A 14,819-nucleotide genomic window follows, 5' to 3' on the forward strand; every position below is an offset into this window, starting at 1 on the left:
GAGTAAATAAATACACCAATTATGAAATAGCTGTCAAATGTGTAATTCCCCCCAGCTTTGTGGTTTTAGAGTCTCGTGGCAGGGTCAGTTGCCTTCACTTTTGAAAAGATCAATCAACAGTGAATCACTGAGGAGAGAATGAGAGGAGGAGGAGGAATAGAGAGAGGGATTGTAAGGAGAAAAGGAGGACAGAACTTTCTCTCAGGCATGTGTATAAAATCACTTCACATCGTCAGTTAGTTTCATCCACAGTCGCGCAGAGCGTCAGAATTCACCTGGATACCGGAGCGCGCGCACGGGCCACTCAGCAGCTGTCAATCACTGCAGACGCTCAGAGATTAATTACACAGGACAGACATTTTTTCGTGGATGTTTCGCCTGTTTGTATTGCTCCAGGCTTAAGTGCACTAATACAAGTTTGGGGAAAAAGTTCCGGGAGAGTTGCCTAAAGCACCGGACAGCGCAGGACACTAACGGGGCTCCCTGTATTTGATCTAAAATTGTTTCATAATCTCATAAATAGCTGACTGATCGACACGGAAACGGCTGATTTGGTCCAGTTAAAATGAATCACTGGAAAGGTAAGTGATGAGCAACTTTGGTTTTTCTCAGAGCGGAGTGAATTATTATTATTTTACTTATTATTATTATTATTATTGTTGAATACATAATTAATCATAATTAAATTAATAATACATTTATTAATTTATGTATTTATTTATTAAATGCCTATAATATAGCCTAAATTAAAAATAATAAAACAATTATTATGTTGAAAATTAAGTTATACAAACATTTATTCTATATACATGCTCATAAATCTTTATATTTGAGATAGCACCAATTATTTGCTACTTACTGCATTTTAATCTTCTAAGGTAAATGTTAGATGAAATTTCGTTTGTCAGGACACATGAATGAGAAAATATGGAGATTAAATTCGTAGTTAGTTCATGACGTAAAACTGTTTCAAACGGTTTTTAAAATCTATTAAAGTTTTATTCACTGAAAATGTATTAGTTTGAAAGGCCTGGTTGGATGAAAGAGCAGCAAGTTCTTGAATTTTGTTAAAGTTGTCATTAATTATATTAACACAACAATTAAATTGCTACCAAATGCGGTTCAGTTCCTCTTATCAGCCTTTATTAAACTATTTAAGATATGCCATTGACACGAGACTGAACATTGAGGTTGTGTATTTAGACTGATTGGTATCTTTATTAAACCTATATTACACTTTATAAAATTAGTGTTTTAAAATGACCAGTGAAAACTTTAGCTTATCCCATTTCTTTACTAATACATAAACTAATGAATTAACTTTCAAGATAGTTTCTGATAATGGCCCTTCTTGAAAATGGATTATTGAGATTATGATATAGAGAATGAATTGTTCGAATAACTAATGAGTACGTTTTTCTTTTCTTTTTTAAATTGAACAAATGTTAGGTGTACTTGAAATTTTCACTCAATAAAATAACTTTATTCATCAAGACAATTGTTCCAACAAAATAAAAGCAGGAAACATCTCTTTCTCTCTCTCTCTCTCTCTCTCTCTCTCTCTCTCTCTCTCTCTCTCTCTCTCACACACACACACACACACACACACACACACACACACACACACACACACACACACACACACACACACACACACACACGCACTAATAGTGGTTATGCTTCTATTCTTGTTCTCAAGTGCATTAAGGCAAGGTGTGTGGTTGGCAAGTTCACCCCTGTCTTGTTAACCGACACTGATATGAGAAAGTACATGATTCATGTTAGTCAGGGTATAAACACAAGCCAACCTACACACATACATACCACCTGTCTTTCGGGACCCATGTCTGTGAAAAGGAGGAAGAGTGTGTGACGAACTGATGCGATTTACGCCTGAACAAAGCAGCAGAACAGTCTGTCACGCTCACACACACACACACATACATTTTCCTTATTCTCCGTTACAGTTTAGATTGTCCCACATGCATGCTGCTCCACATACATATACACATGCATCTATCATTCCAGTCATACACAGACCAAACTGCCAAATTCACTCAAACTCATGCAGATGGTTTCAGAAGAATAAAACCCAACCCATTAGCATGTCACAGTGCCCCGTGCGTTTGCATTTTAATCCATGCAAAGATCGGAAGAAGACAGTCTGGGAAAGACAGTTGGTTTTGGGAGGAAAGGGGGAAAGAGCCTGAAGAGAAGAGAGAGCGTGTATAATAGAGGTAGAAGGATGAGGAGGTTTAGGAAGTTAGAGATGGACAAAGAGATGGAGGGAAGGAAAGAGGGTTAACGCAGCCCAGATTCCCTCTAAAAAGAAAAAGAGAAGGAGAGAGCACAGGGGAATGATATAAAATGAGCCGGTCACGGTTTGAACAGTTACACATGCTGTTTACATTTTTCCCAAATTAACATGGCCCCTTACTCCACCAAGCCCCTGTCTCTTTCTTTCTTTCTTTCTTTCTTTCTTTCTTTCTTTCTTTCTTTCTTTTCTTTCTTTCTTTCTTTCTGTTATGCAGTTCCACATTTTATCATTCAGATAGTTCGATCAGATGGTTGCTCTTTATTTTGATTTTATTTATTTACTAGAGAGGGCCCTTAAATGAGAAACTTGAGTAAAAGAGATGGGAAGAAATGGCAAGGGGGAAGGGAGGAGATAATTAAAAAAAGCAAGAGGGGGAAAAAAAGAAAGGTAATTATAGTGGTAGAGGAGCCTTGTGGAGGAACAGAGATATGGTGATTTTGTTAGAGAGCAATTGGACAGAAGAAACAAAAAAACATGAGAAAAAATGAGCAGAGATGGAGAACAAGGAAGAAAAGATTGGTTGTAAATGCAGGTTTTATTGTCAGTCCTTCTTTGTTCTGAAGGTCCTTGGCAAAGACGACAATGTTTCAGGCCAACTTCCATCAATTTAAATTTCAAACTAAATATCCTCAGGGAGGTTGAGTATGCCCCCTCGTAGAGATCACAGAGGGCAAGTGTGTGGATGAGTGAGTGAAACACAGAATTAATGAGTGTGTGTGATGGTGAGTTGGTGTAATGTATTTTGAATTGCAACATATATCATCCATGAACATGTTAACATGCATGTGAAGATGTTGGTGGATGCATTTATATTCCAACATCATTGCGAGTGCCCTTTAAAGGGATGGTTAACAAAACAAACAAAAAACATAATTTACTCACTCTCATGTTGTTCCAAACACCTGTGACTTTCTTTATTCCGTTGAACACAATATGAGAGGTTAGGCAGAATGTTAGTCTCAGTCATCATTCAATTTCATTACCATGATGACAGAAAATGATGACAGAAGTTTTATTTCTGGGTGATCTATCCCTTTAATATTGGACATCTATAATTTATCTTGCATGATACTCAATAGTGCAACACGAACGTGAACATTTTAGTTGATGCATTAATATTCAAACATCCATCCCTTCATGTTAGCATGTGCGCACGCACATGCATCTAGTCGGTAAAGGAATGCACATTTGATTGAGTGCAGACTGCACATAAATCTCTACTTTAACTGTACACAGACCCACAACATGACCCTGAACCCCCTGTGCATAGAACTGACCGGCCCATCATATGGGCAATAGAAATTTATATGAAGTGATAGGAGGGAACATGTTTTATGATATTGCACCATAATGTCGAATTCTTGGTATTGTTGACTGGAGCCTGCGAGACTCGTCTGTTTAGTGTTAACACACCAGCAACAAATCAGTCAGAGAATGAAAGGCAAGAGGCTACGTGTGGATATGTGTGTGTAAGAGAGCGAGTCAGACACAGAGAAAGACAGCACTTATGGGATCTGATATACCGATTTAACATCATAACATTGCTGCCAGCTGTAGAGTCAAGCAAAGACTTGGGCACACATATACGCATATACACACACTAACCCTTCCTAATGAAACCCATTGTTTTTCAATAAAGTTGTGGGGGATATGTTGAAGGGGTTATGTAAATATGCCAGAGCTCTGTTTTTAGAGGCTGTTGTGCTTTCATCCAAACCATAAGACAAAACTGTGTTCTCCAAGTGATTCATGATACTTGTCTACTAATACGACAAAAACATAAAATTTCTCTAATCGATGCACTGACCAACAGAGAGTTCTTCAGTGAATTCTAATTCACCCAAAACTCGATCTTTGTTGCCCGTTTTATTGTCTGCCAAGAGAAAACTCTTCGTCTGATCAGAAGTAAAAAAAAAAAAAGTAATTACATACTTCTCCTCAATGAGGTATCATTCATGTCTGTAGCACAAACGGTAACCAAGGACGAGTTGTTCACCATAATTAAATACTTTGAATGAGGAGTTTGTTCAAATACCTAACCGTAATTGTGAATGATTGTAATAGAGAGTCTTGCCTTAGCAAAATATTGCTGTTGCATGAGGTGACTTGAAAGAAATAACACAGATGTCTTTAAAGGAATATTCTGGGCTTAATACAAGTTAAGCTCTGGGTTACAGTGAGTCACTTAGAATGGAAGTGAATGGGGGCCAATTTTTAAACGTTAAAATACTCACTGTTTCAAAAGTATGGCCACAAGACATAAACAATATGCGTGTAAACATGATTTTACTGTGATAACCTTTTCTGTGTAAAGTTATAGCCAATTTTACAACTTCATTGCCATGATGTTGTAATGTCAACAAACCATAAAACCCCCTAAAATTACTGTAAAAATATTAATTTAAACAACTTTACAGCTAAAAAAATACATGAGTTTTAACAGAAGTATTAATGCCAGTGCTTTTATCAAATTTAAACCCTCAAAAAATTGGCCCCATTCACTTCCATTGTAATTACCTCATTGTAATTTGATTTTTTAGAGAAAATGAGGGATGGGTCAAAATTAATTTGTGTGGTAATCAACATTATGCAGTAAATGCTGTCAATTGAGCTTAACTTGTATTAAACACGGAATATTCCTTTAAAGGCAGAAATGTTAAGCTTATAATTGTATAAAAGCACACATTCATTCTTCTGTAAAAAATTGTATATTATTTGAGCTGTAAAGTTAAAATTATTGTTTTTATGGTCATTTTTTTTTAATGGTTTATGTCAATACGTTGTCATGGCAACAAAGTTTAAAATTAGATATAACTTTACTCAGATAAGTGATTTTATCATACAGAAATCATTTAAACAGGGCATATTGTTTATGTTGAATATAGTCTAGTGGCTGCAATTTTGAAACACACTTTAATGTTCACAGATTGTCCCATATTCACTTCCATTTTAAGTGCCTCACTGTTACCAATAAATATATATATATATATATATATATATATATATATATATATATATATATATATATATATATATATATATATATATATATATATACACATGTTTGTTTTGGGTCGAAATGAATTTTTGTGGTGATCAACATTGTGTCAATTGAGCTTAACTTGTATTGAACCCAGAACATTTCTTTAAGTCTCCTACTTCTTAGATTTGATGACCCGAGTAATCTGACATGTCTGAGTTTCAGACGAGACCTCAACAATTACTCACTCTGTGCTTAAATTTACCAAGTTCCCAAAGTCAAAGATCAAATTTCTTTCAAGGCTTAGTCATTTGTGCTTAACTATCCACATTAATTTGTATAATCATGTACTCATACTTTCCCGTGGGTCAAAAATTGCCTTATTGGCTTAAATGTTTTATTTAACCTAAGGAATATGAAGAGAAAGGCTGATACTTAATTGAAATATAACACCATTGACTTCCTTGAGCTCTAAAAGAGCAACCTTTGAGAAATACAATTCCTCTTCTATTTTTAACCAGCTGTTTGTTGAGCATAATTTATTAAGGGATAAAAAAATGTAAGTGGTTATAAGAGATTATCCATTTTTTGTGGTTGTTACTATGATACAAATATACACAGAAATGTTATTTAATGAGAATCTGAACATTTCCCTCGAGATGCACTGCTGAACGTTTCCACTCCCTGCCGCTAAGCTAACAGAAAGATTTTGATAATTATTCTGACCTCGGGTTGGGGTAAAGGTGTGTCTGTGTGATTTTATTTTGCTGAAGGAGTGTGTCAATGTTTCAGGTAGCATTTTAGAAGTTCTGCTGAGAGTATTTCATGAGAATTCTTCCCGCTTAAAGGAGAATGAGTGAATTAGAGGAGAAAGAACAGGAGAAAAAAAAGAAAAAACAGAGTTGAAAAGAAAAACTGGCAGGGCTAATCGAGGTTAATAAGCTGTTGTTATTTTGGCCGGGGGCATGGAGGAGATAAACCACTTAAAACGAAGGGGAGCGAAAAGAGGCGTGTGTGAGAAGATTAAAAACAACTTGGAAAACTTGACAGGGAGACAATGTTTGCCAGCGAGAAAACGTGTGATGAGAATGAAAAGGCGGGAGGGAAAAAAGGACAGAGAAAAGTTAGACGGACAGGAGGAGGATGGAGGGTTCAAGAAGAGGAGACAAACAGATAAAAATAAGAAAGGGGAGGAAGTGCACATATTTCACACCTGTTGAAAACACAATGCCTCCAACAAGTAATTACACATCTCTGCCATGTACTTCTGAATGCTTGACACAAGAAAAAGAGAGAAAAAGGCATTGGGTGGGATGTGTTTGTGCCGGAGGACATCCTGAGGACACACACAGACAAATAGGCATAGACCTATACTATAATGAGAGTACTATGTGACCCTCAGAAGTTCGAAGGTTCATGCTCATTTGACATAATTATCCCAGTGTGACTTTTGAAGACATGGGTCTAAAAGGGCCCCTAGATGGGCCCCTTTACACACACACACACACACACACACACACACACACACTCATAAAATTCAAAATATTATACAATAATCTGGCTATGTACAGGCACGTACACTTAATCCAAAAGGAAAACTACATATACACACCACACAAACTCTGAATGATAATAAAAAACTCTTCCAAGATGCAGAAGACCACACACACCAACACCCATCAGAGCTTATATTTGCTAAAATATGCAATGGTATTGTGTAAAGTGGTATTTAATTTAAAGAAAAACATCGGAAGCAGTTTTTAAATGCCAAAACAATATATATAACGTTCAAAATTATGACAAAAAGTATTTTGACACTTTCTGGTTGTAAAACATTATTTTAAAATGTCCATTATGTGATGAAATACACCTGTCTGTGTGAACTTGAGGAGAAATGACTTCCTACATCAACTAAAAATGATCATGGAAATAGTTGGGTAAAAGAAATGGCAAAAGGAAGGTGAGGAAAGAGAAATTAGTTCAGCATTATTTGTTTGCAGATGCCAATTGATGCTAAATGTTAAAATGTTTAGATTTTTATTTTTAAATTCCAATGACATTCATAAACTTTTAAGTGACGTAGTGTCCAAAATATTTTTGGGGCAAGTGTATTTAAATGGATTGTTATCATAAATGTTGCTTATTTTATTCTTTAAATGCATTAAAAGTAATATATAAATATATATATATACAATTCCTATATACATATATATATATATATATATATATATATATATATATATATATATATATATATATATATATATATGTATGTATGTTTGTATATATATATATGTATGTATGTTTGTATATATATATATATATGCATGTATGTATGTACATACAGTACTGTGCAAAGGTTTTAGGCACTTGTGAAAAATGTCACATAGTAAGGATGTCTTCAAAAATTATGACATAAATAGTTTTCATTTATCACTTAATGTCATACAAAGTCCAGTAAACATAAAAAAGCCAAATAATATTTGGTGTGACCACCTTTGCCTTTAAAACAGCCCCAATTCTCCCAGGTACACCTGGACACAGTTCTTGGTTGTTTGCTGATAGGATGTTCCAAGCTTCTTGGAGAAGTCACCACAGATCTTCTATCTATTTAGGGTGTCTCAATTGCTTCTGTCTCGTTTTGTAATCTCAGACTGACTCGTTGTTCAGTGGGGGGTTCAGTGGGGACAATGCCATCTCTTGCAGAGAACTATGGAATAACATATTTGGAACTATGGGAATTATGTTGTGATAAAACAAAATCCAAACTAAATATAAAAAAAAACACAAAATTGTGTTATATTTTAGCATCTTCAAAGTTGTCACCCTTCTTGAGGTATCACCCTGGGATGCTTTTTAAACAGTTTTGAAGTAGTTCCCATCTATGTTGGGCACTTATTGGCTGCATTTCTTTATTATTTGGTCCAAGTCATCAATTTCAAAAACGTTTTTTATTTTATTTTTTTATAATGAAATAATTTAATTTGGTGGCACAATTATATTTTTGTCTACAAAACTAATTTCAAACATTTATGCATACAAAAGATTTTTAAGATCATGAGAAACATTTTTGCTTCAAAACTTTTGACTGGTAGTGTGTGTATATATATATATATATATATATATATATATATATATATATATATATATATACTGTACATACATATACAAATCTTTTTTAACTCTCTGTGACCATCTATTCAGTATGTGCACGAAAACATCTAAAAATAATTTTCTTCTAGAAATCCTCTTTCTTTTCAATTAACTTTGTGCTTGTAGCTGGTAGCAAAAACATTGCCAAACACAACCTCATGAAATTGTCATCTAATGAAAGCTTTAACATATAACCGACAGCATAATCTTTGATTAACTCAAAAGAATTACAACTAAACCTTCCATATTAAAAAAATTCTCAAAAATGATTCACCATAATCTCTGTGAGCTCTTATAAACTAATCCTTTTTTTCTGGGCCTCACAACAGACAGATTGCCAAGATTCTCTCCGCTTGGTGTTGTCCCTGAAGCAATATTTCATTTATTTGAAACTGAAATTTCTTTATTTGTGTAAGTTGAAAAAATTAAACAATTATTAAAGCATGTCACAGAATTGAAAGGCAAAAAGGCAGGCTGCACCAAAACAAGCGAGTTATAAAAGAATGTGGCTTACATTGTCAATTGTGCATGTACAAAATATCTTGTCTTGTATGCTTAATAGAGTGCAACAGCCGGGTTTCGGAAGTAAAAATCCCTTTCACTTTCGCCATAGATTATTTGATTTTTAACAATAGCTTAAAAACCTTTAAAGGCTGACATACTGTGAGCACCGAGGTTCTTAATTTATGGTATTTGCTTCTGAAGAAGCCATCAGTCCACTTAATTTAACTTCATTTTTAATAAAATCGTGTTTAATAGCATAATTTCTGGTGAAGAACTACACTGCCCGTGATCCAGCAGAGAACGATCCAATCGCATCAAACAAAGCTCACCAACAGAGCTCAGCAGCAACTACCCACGCATGACGCATCATGAAAAACACAATCGAATCGGTCTACTTGCACTCTCAAACGACATTATTATTCATATACATCAATATTTTGCAATGAAATTTAAATATATCGTTTCTATGCTTAAAATCTAAAACTTTTTTTCCCGGGCTAAAAGGTGACGTGTAAGGTCACTTATTTTCCTTCATCAGGGCTAGGTAATAAATGCTTTTAAGCAAAAAACAATCAACACACATCAATTTCTTTTTCACCCCATTATTGTAAACACTTTTATCATTCTTATCGGCTTATCCAATGTACTCAAGTGTTGTGCATAACTGTTTATGTTTTGACATAAGAGAATAACCCTTTGATTTCAATTTATTTTTTTCTTATTTTATGTATTTTTTTGCAGTTGTCGGATTTTTCAAAGAAGCTGATTTTTAGAAGTTACCATATTGGTGTGCAAGCATGAAAACACATTAATTATTTTTTCCCTTTCAGTCCTTGAAGTTTCCCTGATACTGTTATTGGCCGTTGCAGCTGGGTGTGGCCAGGTGCTGGACCGCTCACTCAGTCTGTCCAATGAGAGGAGTTCTATTGAGAGAACATACGAGCTAACCAAATACCTGGACCACCAGCTGAAAGAAATCAGAGACACTTACGTAAGTTGTACTGTAGATAGTTTGTGTGTGCACATATGTGGGTGTGTATTAGCATGTGTGTGTGGGTGTTTATGTTTATAAATGTTTTCCTGTGGATGCTCTTCCCCCTTAATCTCTCTTTTCTGCTGCAACCAGCTGTATAGTGACATCTTCATAGTGACATGTTTTAATTAGTCGTTGCTACTATCTTCTACTTTGCCTTACTTTTTAAGGTAAAGGTGTATAAAGACCATAAAATGGTTTGATGGCGGTTTTCTTTCCTGTGTTGTTAATCTGTTTTCTATTGAAACAGTTTAAATTTATTTTTAAAGAGCTGACCTTTTATTTTGAATAGCCAAAATTATTATTTTACATCACAGCCTGGAAAAGTCAGACAAAGACACATCAGTTACCCATGATTTGAATAAAAAGTGGTTACCCGGAATTGTAATCTCAAGGATAGTTTTTTATGTATCTAACCCATTAAAATAACTGTGTGTGTGTGTGTGTGTGTGTGTGTGTGTGTCTGTGTGTGTGCATTTGCTTTTCTCTAAATAGCTTAAAAACAATGTTTTATTGAAAATGTAAAAATGCAGAAAGTTTTTTGTGATGGTTAGGTTTAGGGTTTGTGTTAGGTTTAGGGGATAGAATCTATAGTTCCTACAGTATAAAAATCATTATGTCTAAGGAAAATCCTCATAATGATAGGTAGACCAACGTGTGTGTGTGTGTGTGTGTAACCTAATTTGTCAGGTTGATTTAGTCAGATTAAATAACATTTTTGACTTGAATAAAACCTGTTACATAGGTGTTACCATTGGTACCAAATTTTTTACAATGTAGTCTGATGCAGGTGGTATTCATAATTTAGGCAGAGGGGACATTTCTCATTCTTGACAGCATTTTCTTGGGCCTAAATTTGAATGCACCCCTGCAAACAAGATGAGTCATCAAAACATTTAGTCTATTTTTCAAGAAGAGAAGACTGCAAGGCTTAAATGGATAGTATATCTGCAAAAAGTGTATTTTGCCATTGTCTAGGAGTACACTAATATATAGCCTAAAAGCCTGGAATAAAAACCACAAAACTATAATTTTATGAGGTCTTTAAGTATCTTGGTCTTATCAAAATAAGAGGATGTCTAAAATCGGAAGGTATCTTAAATCATTTTAATTGCTTCCTAATGTTTCCTGTTCTCATCTCTGGTCCTCAGCTGTCGTATCTTGGACCTCCGTTCAATGATCCCGGCTTCTCCCCTCCACGTCCTAATAGCTCCTCTTTATCCGTGCCCAGTGCAGCTACACGGGTGGACTTATGGCGTGGGCTGGAGAATGGTGCCCGTCTGGCACAGAACCAGCGTGCGTACAGCATTCTTCTCTGTGCTGTGAGGGAGCTGGCACGCTCCACCTTGTGCCCGTACCTCCAGAGCTCCCTACTCCATTTCTGCTCCGGACTCAGTGGGTTACTCGGCTCAATATCAGGGCTGATGAATGCCCTGGGCTACACCTCACCTCCCTATGGCAATTTACTAATGTCCCCAGGATATGCCACGCCTGCTCAAGGATACACCCCACCCCTGTTGTCTCAGTATCAGGGAGTGGACGAGAACAGCCCCGCCCCTCTACGGAGTCACATGCCTCGAAACCAAGGTGTTTTGGGTGTAAGAGAGGGAACGAGTCACGCGGACAATAAGCGAGACAGAGAGAGGGAGAGGGGGAGGAGAGGAAGGAGAAGAGAAGGAGAGAGCTGGGTAGCCAAAGAGGAGGGCGAGCAGGAAGAGGGAATGGAGAGATGGGGAAAGAGGAGAAGATTACTAAGTGTTGAAGAGGAGACTTCAACAAAACTGAACTACAACAATAATATCAATAACAACAATATGAACAGCACAATTCTCAAATTTGGATATGGTGATGGAGAAATTAACCAGAAGCAGCCTGTACTCTTTACCTCGCTATCTCTCCATCCTCGTCGCTCTATGCGCTCTGTATCGTCCTCTCATCCCGGTCTCTCTCCGCTCTCCCTCGTCTATCAGTACGGAGGGTCGGCAGAGGTTCACACATTGCTGGCGGCCCCAATGCTCTCGTCTCACCCAGCCCCTAACGACTTCTCACGGAAGGTGGAGGGATTCTGGGTGCTGCGAGAACTGCAGAGCTGGCTGTGGAGGTCAGCCAAAGACTTCACCCGACTGAAGAGACGACTACGTGTTTGAAAAAACAAAACAAAGGCTTTGTTCCAAAACCTTGTCAGCTGCCTTGCTGTCCACTGCCTACACACACAGCTGCCTTTTATAGCCAGGTTCACACTGTGGGATTTTAATGCCACAATGTTGAGTCTGAGACAAATTTTGGGATCATAGAAAACATTAGCATGACATTAGCATGTTGACACTGACAATTGACATTAGCATGTTGCTAAGCTAACAACACAATGCTCTAAGAAGCAAACAAATGCCCAGCACACACAAATACTAGGTGCACTTGTAATTTGTTTTAATTAGAATGTTTTAATAGTTTGCACATTTCAAAAGGTTTCTTATTAAAAATGATCAGTAATGAATAAGATTCTGATTATATTTATATTCAACATTTTCACTGGACTTGTTGCATTCAGGGATTTCTACATAAAGAATATATGTGATGATGTCCCAGATTTAGCAGAAACTAGGCAGCTCGCATAATTAAACTTTCACCCCAAAATGAAAATTCTGTAATTATTTACTCAACCTCATGTCTTTCGATCTATGGAACATAATAGGAGACGTGATCAGTGTTAAACTTGTCAACGAAATTACTGACCAAAATGTTTGTTCACGAAGGGCTTTTTGATTTCGTCATCAATAACCAAGGCAAACTGGGTCTAATAAAACAAGCCCCAAAAAACGTGAGTGTATTCTGGAAATAATTACCAAAAACGCTAAATAAGTTGACATGGCAACACTAGTTATACACTAGTCAGAATGCATAACTAGCACTGTGAGTATGCTGTTCCCGTAAATACACGCTACACATAATGCAATATCCTAAACTGTCAAAAAATATAATATTCTCTAAAGCATGACGAATTCACAACATAGAAACTTCTAAAAAGTATAGGCCTATCTGTATTTATTAATTCAGGAGCTCAGGTTTTCAGGACAGTTTTCTCATGATATGTTAAATATCTTTAAAATGTTTGATATGTTTAAATAAATGTTTGTACATTTATTTAAAGGAATATTCTGTGTTCAGTACAAGTTAAACTCAATCGACAGCATTTTGTGGCATAATGTTGATACCACAAAAAATTATTTTAACTTTTTTCTTAGAGAAAAGCAAATATTGCTATTGAGAGGCACTTGCACAAGTAAATAGGGTCCATTTTATAAAAAAGATTTTAAGGCAGAAATATGAAGCTTATAATTTTATAAAAGCATTTAAATGAATTCGTCTGTTAAAACTCATATATTATTTGAGTGGTGCTGTTCGTCAGTAAATCGTCATTTACTGGGAATACAGCATTACGTCGTCAAGGCAACAAAGTTGTACAATTGGATATAACTTTACACAGAAAAGGTTAGTAAGCAATTTTATCACACTAAAATCATGTTAACACACATATTGTTTACGCTCATGTGGCTATACTTTTGAAAAAGTGAGTATGGATTGGCTCCATTCTCTTCCAGAATTTATTTTAGATTTTTTCAATTTCGAATTTCAATGCGCTCTAAGTCCTTGTGTTGGCGTAGTGACTTGCCTCAATCCAGGTGGTGGAGGATGAATCTCAGTTGCCTCTGCATCTGAGACCGTCAATCCCTACATCTTATCACGTGACTTGTTGAGCACGTTACCACGGAGACCTAGTGCGTGTGGAGGCTTCATGCTATTCTCCGCAGCATCCACGCACAACTCACCATGCGCCCCACCGAGAGCAATTATGGCTACCACGAGGAGGCTAACCCAACGTGACTCTACCCACCCTAGCAACCAGGCCAATTGGTTGCTTAGGAAGCCTGGCTGGAGTCACTCAGCACACCCTGGATTCAAACTTGCGACTCCAGATGTGGCAGTCAGCATCTTTTCTTGCTGAGCTACGCAGTCCCCCGAATTTTGCCTTTTTTAAAGAGACGGAGGGACTAGTAGATATTAATTATTGTGGCAATCAACATTATGTAACAAATGCTGTTGAATGAGCTTAACTTGCATTGAACCCAGAATATTACTTTAAGTTTGGTCAGTTAAAGTTTGATATATGTTTTTGACATTTTGCCCATTATCGTCAACTAAACTGTTATCAACTAAAATTATATGCCAATTTAGACAGAGTAAAAGTCACTAAAATGAATGAATATCACGTGATGAAATATTGACTAAATTTAAAGGACATTTTCAGCAAAAGACAAATTTATGACTGAAATAAAAAACTGTAAAAAAGAAAAAAATCAACACTGGATTTTAAGCAGAATGACAGCCTCAGTCACCATTCATTTCCAATGTATTGAAATATATGCAATGAAACTGAGCAGAGAGCAAGGCAGACCCTACCATTCTGTCAAACATCTCCTTTTGTGTTCCATGGTTTTGAACAACATGAGAGTGAATTTGTGGGTGAACTATGCCTTTAATGATATCTTTTGGGACAGTGTTTTATGCCAGAAGTGGGCCTAGGATGCCTTAAAATGCTGTCTTTGGAGGCAGTTCAATAGGTTTTGGAACAGAGAAAAAATGTGTAAGAGAAACAGACTGCTTCATGCTCTATGGATGGAGATCTATGGACTTTCGATGGTCACACGCTTTGCACTAAATCACCAAACAAAAGGGATGGCCAGGAGACGGGAATTACGTCAGAGACAAAGGAAAAATGTGCTCATTAAGAGCGAGACATGATTCAGCAGAAGGAAAGTGAATCATGTTTGGAG

At 36.3% G+C, this 14,819-nt stretch overlaps 1 protein-coding gene across 1 annotated transcript; it reads left to right on the top strand.

Moving 5' to 3' along the window:
* The first annotated feature begins 263 nt into the window (after positions 1 to 263).
* LOC127617240 (uncharacterized) lies at positions 264 to 14,109 on the top strand. Its single transcript, XM_052089179.1, has 3 exons — positions 264 to 581; positions 9,785 to 9,945; positions 11,139 to 14,109. The coding sequence occupies exons 1-3, from the start codon at positions 566 to 568 to the stop codon at positions 12,132 to 12,134; spliced, it is 1,173 nt and encodes a 390-aa protein (XP_051945139.1). The 5' UTR covers positions 264 to 565; the 3' UTR covers positions 12,135 to 14,109.
* Positions 14,110 to 14,819: the final 710 nt, after the last annotated feature.

Source organism: Xyrauchen texanus, chromosome 23 (genome assembly GCF_025860055.1).
Source record: "Xyrauchen texanus isolate HMW12.3.18 chromosome 23, RBS_HiC_50CHRs, whole genome shotgun sequence".
Classification (NCBI taxonomy): Eukaryota; Metazoa; Chordata; class Actinopteri; order Cypriniformes; family Catostomidae; genus Xyrauchen; species Xyrauchen texanus.